The sequence below is a fragment of the Heteronotia binoei genome, chromosome 13, assembly GCF_032191835.1.
Source record: "Heteronotia binoei isolate CCM8104 ecotype False Entrance Well chromosome 13, APGP_CSIRO_Hbin_v1, whole genome shotgun sequence".
Taxonomy (NCBI): domain Eukaryota; kingdom Metazoa; phylum Chordata; class Lepidosauria; order Squamata; family Gekkonidae; genus Heteronotia; species Heteronotia binoei.
Genome location: NC_083235.1, coordinates 57,735,863 through 57,748,634, shown reverse-complemented (window position 1 = coordinate 57,748,634; position 12,772 = coordinate 57,735,863). Strand labels below are relative to the sequence as shown.

Genomic DNA, 12,772 nt, shown 5'->3' with positions numbered 1-12,772 from the left:
ACCACTGATAAGGATGGAAGTGAAATCTCACCTGAAGAAATGAGTGCCAGCAAGCAATCATTAGGCCTTACTGTCCTGCCAACATCATTAGTAATGATGACCTAAAATTTATCAGCTGTCTTGCCATGCCTGAGATTTTCTGGATCAGCCTGTTTACAGGGAAATCTACTGAGATTCCCAGGTATTCTATGTGCTGTGGTGGAATTAAATTGCTCCTGGCTGAATTGATAAGGAATCCATGGCAGGCTGGGCACTGAGCGGTGGACAAAATGTGTGTGTGTGCTTTTATGAGGCTTGGAGATCTGATCAGAGGTAATCCAGGAACAGATGAACATTGATTCCCTGATGATGGAGAAGAGCCACCAAGGTCAATATTATTTTGGAGAACACCCTTGCGGCCAGAACTAGTACAAAAGGTAGGTCTTTGAACTGGTAGCATATCTCGTTGTAGGCAAATCTCAGAAACCTGTGGCGATATGGAAGAATGGGACTGTGGAAGATATGTCATGAAATCTTATGGGCAATGCACTATGATAGATCTGAGTGTCTCCATCCCGAAGTGCTCGTGGACCACAAATATGTTAAGTGTTTAAATCTAAAATTGCTCAGTCAGGAACCTGTTCTGTAGCCACGTGGTTTACTAGGTGGCAAATGGTTTCCATAGTCAGAATGTTTTCTCCCTCTGTTTGGATTCATGTTGGAGGAGGAAGTGGGCTAATCTTTCACTTCTGGGGAATCTGGTGCCATGCTCTCTTTTATCAGGACTTTTTTCATTTATTGGAGTTAAAGGCTGAGTTTGTTGTGGGGGGGGTTTACTATTCTCCTGTCTGCCTGTTCAAGTTGGGATGTCTTTGGTCACCCCTGAAGCACAGCAAAGTATGCTGGCCATGAGAGGAAAGTGAAGGGTTCAACCTTCTCTCTTGTTCTAGTCATGGCTTTCTTCTTATCAGTGGGTTTCTACCAGGATTTCATCCAAGCTGTCTCCAAAAAGTTTATTTCCTTGAAACAGAAAGGATACTAATATTCACTGGAAGAGTAGTCAGCTCGCCAAGCTCTGAGCCACAACCATCTACATGCCACTACCGCTACCGCCATAGCATAGGAGGAACAGAACAGCGTGTCGACAGAAGCATCAGCCATAAATGTGACTACTCTAAGGAGCCAACTGGCACCTTTCCTGGTCTTTTTGTTCTTCATCATCATCAGCTGAACTACCTTCCTAGCCCAAATAGTGGAAGCCCTTGCAAACGGAGATGATGTGGCTGATACCCTAATTGCAAGGTCTGAGGCCTCATGGGATTTTCTGAGAGTATAATCTGATTTACAGTCCAGCTGGTCACATAGTGATCTGTCCCTGTCTTTAGTAACCAAGCCCCCTGAGAGAACTACAACAGGAGCTGTAAGAGATCCAGTGTGGTTAGACAAAGAATAACACTTTTTTTTGTTAAACCCAGGTTCTATTTACTATAAAGAGGGTTTGTCCAGTCCTCTTTCATTTGGCTCTCAAAAAATTATGGGAACCACATTACATTTTCCATGCACTAGGCAATCTAGGAGAAAAAATTGCTTATTTCCATTAGATTTAGTATTGGTCTCTTCTTCCCCAGCTTCTGGGGGCAGAGTTTTAGAGCAGGGGAGTCAAATGTCCAGCTTGCGGGACAGAACCAGCCTGCCCAGGGCTTTAATCAGGCCCATGGGGCTGTTTTCTCCCCCCTACCCCTCCTATCCTCACCCTTTGAAGCTCTGAGGCTGATGAAGTTCCCTGCTCTTTCTGCCTTGTCTTTGCTGGCTGCAGCAAGAAGCAAAGCTGCAAGGAAAACATGGGATGGATTTTCCATTAAGGTTTCTGTGCCCAGATAGATAGGCCCAGAGACCTTAATGGAAAATCCATTCCATGTTTTCCTTGTAATGTTGTCTGTGCTGCAATGTGTTTCAATGGAGTAGAGATCAGTTTCACTTTCAGCATTCCTAAAGCCAGCTGAAGCTCATGCTTCCTGGAGTTTTGTCCTTGGCAAAAAAAAAAGGGTTGATGCTTTAAGCCAGCTTGTCTCTGCTGAATGGACCTGACCTAGTAAGTACTCCAGCCTGGGAACCCACAGCCAAAGAGGGATATTACACTGGAGAGCCATTGCCAATCTGAGTAGACCCGGCGTAGGAGGAGAAACTTGCAATGCCATTTCATTGTTTTCCCAAGGCTCAGATCATTTTATGTTTTTAGTTTCTACTGTGAACCTTGTGTGTTTTTTTGTTTTATTTTTTAAATTGCATTGCCAAATCCCACTATTTCCCCACCTTTGCATTTTAAACTAAATATTACAAGAGTTTTAAGCAAGTTTGTATTTTAACTTTAAAATGATATCTTCAATTGTGTTTGTGTTCTTTTTTAAAGTTTATATCTCCACTAAGTCACATTACATTTTATGACACACATGGCCCAGCCCCACAAAGTCCCATTTGTGTCAAATCCAGCCCTCCTAATAAATGCATTCAGAACCCCTGGTCTAAGTAGCCCCGTGGCGCAGAGTGGTAAAGCTGCAGTACTGTAGTCTAAACTCTCTGCTTACGACCTGAGTTCAATCCCAGAGGAAGCTGGTTTCAGGTAGCCGGCTCAGGTTGACTCAGCCTTCCATCCTTCCGAGGTCGGTAAAATGAGTACCCAGCTTGCTGGGGGGAAGGGAGTGTAGATGACTGGGGAAGGCAATGGCATTAAAAAAGTCTGCTGTGAAAACGTTATGAAAACAATGTCACCCCAGAGTCGGAAATAACTGGTGCTTGCAAAAGGGACTACCTTTAAGAACATAAGAGAAGCCAGGTTGGATCAGGCCAATGGCCCACCCAGTCCAACACTCTGTGTCACACAGTGACCAAAAAAATTATATATACACACTGCGGCTAATAGCCACTGATGGACCTCTGCTCCATATTTTTATCCAACCCCCTCTTGAAGCTGGCTATGCTTGTAGCCGCCACCACCTCCTGTGGCAGTGAATTCCTTTTATCCGTTTTAACCCAACTGCTCAGCAATTTCATCGAATGCCCACAAGTTCTTGTATTGTGAGAAATGGAGAAAAGTACTTCTTTCTCTACTTTCTCCATCCCATGCATAATCTTGTAAACCTCTATCATGTCCCCACAGTCGACGTTTCTCCAAGCTAAAGAGCCCCAAGCGTTTTAACCTTTCTTCATAGGGAAGGTGTTTCAACCCTTTGCTCATTCTAGTTGCCCTTTTCTGGACTTTTTCCAATGCTATACTTTTTTTTTTGAGATGCGGTGACAAAAATTGCACACAGTACTCCAAATGAGACCGCACCATCGATTTATACAGGGACATTAGAATACTGGCTGATTTGTTTTCAATTCCCTTCCTAATAATTCCCAGCATGGCATTGGCCTTTTTAATTGCAATCGCACACTGTCTTGACATTGTCAGTGAGTTATCTACCACGACCCCAAGATCTCTCTCTTGGTCAGTCTCTGCCAGTTCACACCCCATCAACTTGTATTTGTAACTGGGATTCTTGGCCCCAATGTGCATTACTTTGCACTTGGCCACACTGAACCTCATCTGCCATGTTGTTGCCCACTCACCCAGCCTCAACAGATCCCCTTGGAGTGCCTCACAATCCTCTCTGGTTCTCACCACCCTGAACAATTTAGTGTCATCTGCAAACTTGGCCACTTCACTGCTCACTCCCAACTCCAAATTATTTATGAACAAGTTAAAGAGCATGGGACCCAGTACTGAGCCCTGCGGCACCCCACTGCTTACCGTCCTCCACTGCAAAGACTGCCCATTTATACTCACTCTCTGCTTCCTATTAATTAGCCAGTTTTTGATCCACAAGAGGACCTGTCCTTTTACTCCATGACTCTCGAGCTTTCTAAGGAGCCTTTGATGAGGAACTTTATCAAAAGTTTTCTGGAAGTCAAGGTAAACAACATCTATTGGGTCTCCTTTGTCCACACATTTGTTCACCCCCTCAAAGAAATATAACAGGTTAGTGAGGCAAAATCTTCCCTTACAGAACCTATGCTGAGTCTTCCTCAATAACCTGTGTTCATCAATGTGCCTACTCATTCTGTCCTTGATAATTGTTTCTACCAACTTTCCCGGTATTGAAGTCAGACTGACTGGCCTGTAATTTTCCGGATCTCCTCTGGAACCCTTTTTAAAGATGGGGGTGACATTTGCTACCTTCCAGTCCTCAGGAACGGAGGCAGATTTCAATGAAAGATTACATATTTTTGTCAGAAGATCCACAAGTTCAACTTTGAGTTCTTTCAGAACTCTTGGATGTATGCCATCCGGACCTGGTGACTTATTAGTTTTTAATTCGTCTATCAGTTATAGGACCTCCTCTCTTGTCACCTCAATCTGACTCAGATCTTTCAACACCCCTTCTAAAATTAGTGATTCTGGAGCGGGCAAACACTTCTCGTCTTCCACAGTGAAGGAAGAAAAAAAATGCATTCAGCCATTTCCCTATCCTCCTTCAATAATCCTTTTATCCCTTCGGTCATCCAAAGGCCCCACTGCCTCCCTGGCTGGTTTCCTGCTTCTAGTATATTTGAAGAAATTTTTATTGTTGGTCTTTATGTTTTTTGCAATATGCTCCTCATAACCCCCTTTTGCCTGCCTGATCACAGTCTTGCATTTGATTTGCCACAGCCTGTGTTCCCTTTTATTAATCTCACTTGGACTAGCTTTCCACCACTTAAAGGAGTTCTTCTTACCTTTTACAGCTTCCATTACTTTGTTTGTTAACCATGCAGGCCTTTTCTTATACCTGTTTGTGCCTTTCCTAACTTGTGGTATATATTTTATCTAAGCTTCTAGGATTGTAGTTTTAAATAGCCTCCAACCTTTACCTTTTATCCCTGGTCTAGAGCCTTGGCTAATAGTCCCTGGTAGTCCTCTTGGTTAAAAATACATTTGGATTGCTCTGGCACTATCATCTCCTTCTCAGACATCTCCCTTTCTTTCTTGTTGGAAGAAGTGTTTGACTCCCCTGAGTCCCAGTAGGGTCATCTTGAGAAAGGTGAGGTCTGTGTACTGCCATTTTTCTGTGCTGCCTTGGTCACCAGGGCTGGTGCCCTGCATTCTGCCCCCGTCTAAGGAATTCTCCCCACTTCCTCACCTAAACAATTCATGGGAAAGGGAGGGGAGAATGTGATCTGGAGGAGGACCTTGAACAGTATCTTTTCCATCTCCCTCATGGGGAAGACACAACCTATTTTTGTATGGACCTTGCTGCAACATTGCATGGTAAATTCAGCTTGTTATCTCTGGGAGGCATCCAGAAAATAGGGATTGGGAGGGGAGCACCACCTTGCTCTACAGTGGTGCCCCCCTCCCTGACTGCTCTGCTGCAGCCATGAGTGCTGAGCTCAAGCATCCACCATCTTTATTAGTACAGACGATCTTCCCCATCTGAATTGGTCACTCCAAGGCACAGCTGAATTGCGCTGCGTGCTCTTCTTGCCCCTCTGACATTGGCCGTTCTTCTGTAGGTCTGCACCTGTTTGACTGTGCCAGGGAGTAGTCCCTTCCTCCCATTTTTGGGCAGACAAGGGGGTCCCCATTCTCCTTGGAAATGAAGCCACCTGAGGTTTTGTAGAAATCCTCCATGTTCTTTATTGCCTCAGCCACTTCACCCTCAGAAGGGGGGGAGGAATAGACCAAAGGAAGAATTGAAGTACAGAATAAAGAAATGAGAAGAAGTAAGTATTAAAAGCATGGAAATAAGAGTATTAGGTGTCTTATGCTGAGTTGCAGAAGCCGCAGCAGCTCCTACAACAGCCTGATTTCCTTACTGAGGCAGGAAACAAACTGGGGAAAATGGGTGACTCCGCCCAGGAGACAGGAAGCCTGGAAGAATTCTGCTTCCTTCAACAAATAGGAATCACTCATGTCAAGATGCCCTCCCCCTCAGCACGAGAAGTTCTATTTGTCTTCTAATTCATTGATGCCATGTGTAATACTATATTTCCTTACACTATAATGAATATATTTCAAATACAGTTGGTTGATCTTTTATTTCAGCAATATCAATTTCTTAAGCTCATTATGCCTCCACATTGTTTACATTTCCACTCTTGCCTTAACATATGAACATATGAAGCTGCCTTATATTGAATCAGACCCTTGGTCCATCAAAGTCAGTATTGTCTACTCAGACTGGCAGTGGCTCTCCAGGGTCTCAAGTTGAGTTTTTTCACACCAATTTGCCTGGACCCTTTTTTGGAGATGCCAGGGATTGAACCTGGGACCTTCTGCTTACCAAGCAGATGCTCTACTACTGAGCTACCGTCCCTCCCCTATTAACATTTATTTGCATTTTGCCTACTAATTTTAAAACTTATCAGTAAGGAAAGGAGGTGGGATATAAATGGAGTTTAATACTATTTATATACTGAAAAAACACATAACCCAAAGCAGGTACTTTCAGGGCTTTTTTTGAGCAGGAACACACAGGAATGCAGTTCCAGTTGTCTTGGTGTTGGGGGTGTGGCCTAATATGCAAATGAGTTCCTGCTGGGCTTTTTCTACAAAAAAAGCCTTGGGTATTTTATTTTCAAACCTAAGGACTGTGAGATGTTTACATTCTCCAGGAGGTGGATCAGTCTCAAGGACCGATCCCTTTATGAAAAATTAAGACTAATTTTACCCCACAAATTCCCAGCTTCCTTTGTCCAACAGACAATGCAAACACCCAATGCATGCTGGAGAAAGTGAAAACCCATTGCCAGGAAATGCGCCTTCTAGCTAATGTATGCCTTGAGATACTGCAAAACATATTTGATATTCACACAAACAGGAGATACTTACTGAGAATGAAAATGTCAAGCAAACAAGCATTCAAGCTGGCAAGCCATTCAAATGACTTGTCAGTTGATATTGTCTGATCAAAGATTATGTTTATTATTTGACTACAGTCAAATATTCCAGCAAGAATATCCTGATGCAAATCTACCTACATCTGAAAAATATAACTGCATCATGGTGCCATCTGTTAGTGGACCTACTTAAATGACTCAAGTGTTTTGCTTTGCTACATGCTAATGCCATCTGTTGGGAAAAAGATGGAACTAACAAACAGCTCAACATCTTTATTGGCTGGAACCTTCTGATAACAACAATTTTAATTGGACAGAATCTTCTGCCAAAGTTTCAAGGATTCTTTAAAGTCACACCAGGCTATCTATCAGTGAGCGCTGCAGCTTAGAAAACATGGTAAATAAGTCTGGGCTCTGGTGACAACAAAAAGTGCATTCTAAAATAATATACACTTTCTCAAGAGTAAGTTCTATTAACTTCAGAGGGACATTCTTAAAAATGAATAGCACACAGTCATGCAGTGGCTCTTCTGCTATTCTCAATGTGGTACAGTCTATACAAGTTCAGATAAAAATATCATTGCTAAATTTATTTATTCATAAGGATTCTGAATCCACAAGTAAGCCAGCAACAGACCATGGTAGACAACAGCAGCAGCAAAGGCTCTGTTTTGACTCCTGTGGGTTCTTACAAGAATTCAGAGAATCCCATTAGGAAAACTATAATTTTCTAGCTGCTCATAGGAGCAAAGATTAGTTTATATCTCTGACAAAAGTTTCCAACATTGCCTGTTACCATACTAATTATCTACCATTATCATAAGACTATAAAGCTGACCCTTTATAATACTGCACACACAAATAAAATGATTTTGGGGTAAAAGTGAAGCTGCACATTCAGAGAACATGAATAAAAACAGGAAGGTGTTATGGGTAGGCTGCAGAAGATAAGCCAATGATATAACATTGATAGAAAGCAAATATCACTAAGGAAAGTTTGCTTCAAAGGCCAACCACCAATGGCTGTTCATGTGCTTCAAGCTCTTGGACGATGGATCATTGCACTGCTGGCAAAAGAAGGTAGGAACAACAGAACATGCTTCAGTGAAGGCTATCCAGCTTCTAAATAAAAATGATGGCACTAATGGTTGGATCCTGAATATAAACTGCCATTCTAGGATTCCCTTAACAATTCTGTCGATGTTTGCAAGGTGAGGTGTACATCATTATCACACACAAAAGACTGATGTAAAAACTGAACAGCAAGCAACAAGCATGCCTTTATAACCCAAATGTGAATTTAGAAAAGAAAACATGAATACTTACATATTGTATTGGCACTATCTTCAAAACTATAAACACTTGTGGGGGAGAAAGAAAACTACTTACTACAGCCATACACTTCTCACAGGTATTTCAGAGTCCCAAGGTGGTAAAGCAGAATGCATTTATGTGTTTTTTGGTACCACTAAGGACAATATTAGCACACATCTGTACTCATATCATACCCCATACCATTAAAAAGCATTATATGTTTAATTTTGTAAAGAGTGCAAGAAGGGCAAATGGCTGAGGATGCCCTTACTGCATCAATGCAGCAAGTGATCACTCTCACAAGTTACAGGATGTGGCATGAATGCACGGTTCACATCTGCCTATTTCTTAAAGTATGACATGGCTTTAGGTGATAAATTACACAAGTGCTTCCATGGCTCACCTTCCACTGGTCTCAGCCATCTGCAACCCCCTACAAATCCAAAGGGGGGTGGAGGCAAAAGATAAGAAACAGTGACTATCATATATCTCACAGAAATAAAAGATGATGTTAACTGAGAGGTGGCAAACAACATTTTCTGCTGCTTTCCAATACAGGAACCTTTCCACCACAATCATTGCAGGTTATTTAATTCTGTGACAGCTTCTGTGCCTATCAAACAGGTATGACTGGCCTGTAGAATAAGATCCAACATCTAAGCTACAAACTATAACAAATGACTATCTCAAACATACTATTACATTATTAACCCGTGTTTCTCCAGGGACCTCAGGGCAGCTTTCATGGTCCATCTCTCCCAGACCATCCTAGTCTGACGCTATACATCTGGACAGTCAAGATTAGAAAGTATACAAAAATGGGAAAATTAGAAGACCAGACTATGAAGCTGACAAAGAGATGCTTTTTCTGAACATAATATACTTGATGACATCATTGCTGTAATGATTGAGCCATATGGCTATTAGACAAAACAGTAACTATAGAAAATCAAGACAAATGGATTAAACCACAACTCTTGGTCATAGAAATCAACAAAACACTCCTAAACTAAGGGTAAAACCAAGATTGTACCATTACAATTAAGAATGTGTTTTATAAAGCACACTCTGCAAAGCAATAACCATTAATGCTTGTAGCAGGGTAGCTGTCTAAGCCTGAATGGGTCTAAAACCGGCTTGTCTTAAAAACATTTTAGTCTGTGTCCTTTAAAGTAAAAGAAAATGGAGAAGCACAATATTACAGAATACAGATTTTTTTAATTCAAAAAAGCTTCAGATTCCATTAGTAGGAAGGCAATCTATCAGCATTAAAATTAAATAAATAGTTGGGCCTAGGATCTTATGCAAACAAAGCTTGCATTTATACTATAGAAACAGATAACGGAAGCATAATCAATAAAAGGCCACAGTGATTAACATAAATCAAACGATACTGGGAAAGTGGTAGAAAGGGCTAAGTGGTCTGCAAGAATAAATGTAGAGAGAAGGCAACTCCTACCCAGTGAAAATTTATTTTGTTTGACCACAGCACACCTGTAGGATTCCTTCCTCACTATCTGACAGAACTCCTGAACCTACCTTCGTGACAGCCAGACATACTTATGGAAGGTGCAACATTCCAGACTTCTGCCTGTCACACAAAGATTCTTTATAATAAAATAAAATAAATAAAGGACATAAAAGGACAACACCAGACACCGGTGTGAGAAGGTATGTTTGGGGACACACAGGACAACCCCCCCAGCACAAGTCTTAATAGAACCAACCAATCTTCAAGAGAGGGAGGGCCCCTAAAATGCCCACGCAAAAGCAGACTAACCTGTCGAAAGCAGAATGGCATAGTTAGCACGCTGACTCCCACAATGCTGTTCACGATGTTCATGATCAGACCCCAGTTGGAATCCGAAGATGGGGTGGAAGCCATGCCGGGGGCGGGGATGTTACAGGGCCAGGGAAGGGACGAGGGGATGCCAACACGCGAGGGGAAGAAGATGGAACCTCGTTAGGGGAGGACCAGGGCTGAGCACCGCAGGGAGGCGAGTCGTTACGGCGCTCTATCTGACCCACAGCAAACTTCCTTCCAGGCCGGCTCCAACAGCACACGTCGCATACAGTTCCTACTTCCCCTGGTCTGCTGGCGCTTCCGGGATGCGAAACCACAGAGCGCAAGTGGCCTAGAGCGACAAAAAGACGACAGAACTCTGAACCGCTCTGACCTTCCCGGAGGAAGGGAGCGACTGATGTGACCATGGAAACCTGAACGATGGGACACTGCAACGTCACCACCGCAGGCGGGGGGACGGAGGAAGTGTTTCGGTGCTGTCGCGACTGTATTGCCCAGAAACCTGTGGCCGCGTTATTGCGCCATGGCTCATCTACGTGAGGCTTCTTCTATCTAGCTGCAGTGATGCAGGATATCTTCAGAGCAACATGAACATAAGAACATAAGAGAAGCCATGTTGGATCAGGCCAATGGCCCATCCAGTCCAACACTCTGTGTCACACAGTGGCCAAAAAATACATACATACATACACACACACACACTGTGGCTAATAGCCACTGATGGACCTCTGCTCCATATTATTATCTAACCTCTTCTTGAAGCTGGCTATGCTTGTAGCTGCCACCACCTCCTGTGGCAGTGAATTCCACATGTTAATCACCCTTTGGGTGAAGAAGTACTTCCTTTTATCCGTTTTAACCGACTGCTCAGCAATTTCATCAAATGCCCACGAGTTCTTGTATTGTGAGAAAGGGAGGAAAGTACTTCTTTCTCTACTTTCTCCATCCCATGCATAATCTTGTAAACCTCTATCATGTCACCCTGCAGTCGACGTTTCTCCAAGCTAAAGAGCCCCAAGCGTTTTAACCTTTCTTCATAGGGAAAGTGTTCCAACCCTTTAATCATTCTAGTTGCCCTTTTCTGGACTTTTTCCAATGCTATAATATACTTTTTGAGGTGCAGTGACCAGAATTGCACACAGTATTCCAAATGAGACCGCACCATCGATTTATACAGAGACATTATGATACTGGCTGATTTGTTTTCAATTCCCTTCCTAATAATTCCCAGCATGACGTTGGCCTTTTTTATTGCAATCACACACTGTCTTGACCCCAAGATATCTCTCTTGGTCAGTCTCTGCCAGTTCACACCCCATCAACTTGTATTTGTAACTGGGATTTTTGGCCCCAATGTGCATTACTTTGCACTTGGCCACATTGAACCACATCTCCCACGTTGACGCCCACTCACCCAGCCTCAACAGATCCCTTTGGAATGCCTCACAATCCTCTCTGGTTCTCACCACCCTGAATAATTTAGCATCATCTGCAAACTTGGCCACTTCACTGCTTACTCCCAACTCCAAATCATTTATGAACAAGTTAAAGAGCATGGGACCCAGTACTGAGCCCTGCGGCACCCCACTGCTTACCGTCCTCCACTGCGAAGACTGCCCATTTATACTCACTCTCTGCTTCCTATTAATTAGCCAGTTTTTGATCCACAAGAGGACCTGTCCTTTTACTCCATGACTCTCAAGCTTACTAAGGAGCCTTTGATGAGGAACTTTATCAAAACCTTTCTGGAAGTCAAGGTAAACAACATCTATTGGGTCTCCTTTGTCCACATGTTTGTTCACCCCCTCAAAGAAATGTAACAGGTTAGTGAGGCAAGATCTTTCCTTACAGAATCCATGCTGAGTCTTCCTCAATAACCCGTGTTCATCAATGTGCCTACTCATTCTGTCCTTGATAATGGTTTCTACCAACTTTCCCAGTATTGAAGTCAGACTGGCTGGCCTGTAATTTCCCGGATCTCCTCTGGAACCCTTTTTAAAGATGGGGGTGACATTTGCTACCTTCCAGTCCTCAGGAATGGAGGCAGATTTCAATGAAAGATTACATATTTTTGTCAGAAGATCCATAAATTCAACTTTGAGTTCTGTGACAGAACCGGCCCGATTCTGCCTTCAGACCCGGTCCCGTCAACTCCCTATTGAGTCGCCAACTCCTGGAGGGAGCTATTTCTCCTCTGGCCACTTGGGCTCGCTGCCACCACCTGCTCAGTCTAGGGGTTCAGATTGAGAGGAACAGGACTCCCAATCCCCCTCTCCAGCTATGAGGCCAGGCCTCAAGGTCCTCTGCCACCCTGTACTTGGGTATCACAGAGACCACAGCACTTCTTCGGGGAACCCCTGGAGGATTGGCACCTTATCCAACTGCATGCCTTCCCCCTTCCCCGGGGCCCCCTTCATAAAGCAGCGTGGTCTAAGTGGTTGGGGATCTATGCAGTACAGAGTTTGACTGCCAGCATTCAAAACAGTAAAAATGTTTAATAAGAAGAGAAAGAAAAATAAAAACAAAAAGTTACATGTAAAAGTTTAGCACAGCACCTGGACAGCAATAAGCAGGACAAATAAAAGGTGGGTTTAAACGCATCCCCTCGTCCCTGGTATAAACTTGCTCTACCTTGTGAATGACTGCCTGGGGTCCCACAGGCAGGAGCCCACAGGCTGGCAACCTCTCTTCCTGAACACCAGCTGAGAACTGGCCCTTTTCCCGCCTAACTCAAATAAATAAAACAAAAGAACTTCCTGCCCCTCTAGGAGGCTTTCCCCCTAGAGTTGCTGGTTTAACTCCAGAAGGGGGGAGGCA

General features: G+C 43.4%; 1 protein-coding gene across 2 annotated transcripts in view; it reads right to left on the bottom strand.

Annotated features, from left to right (window-relative positions):
- The window catches only part of SLC38A10 (solute carrier family 38 member 10), a 97,346-nt gene extending 87,127 nt beyond the window's left edge, over window positions 1–10,219 (bottom strand). For both annotated transcript variants that reach the window (XM_060252836.1, XM_060252837.1), the window contains exon 1: window positions 9,932–10,219. In XM_060252836.1, the coding sequence (XP_060108819.1) occupies window positions 9,932–10,036 (105 nt within the window). In that variant the 5' untranslated portion in view covers window positions 10,037–10,219. The remainder of the gene's footprint in view (window positions 1–9,931) is intronic.
- Window positions 10,220–12,772: the final 2,553 nt, after the last annotated feature.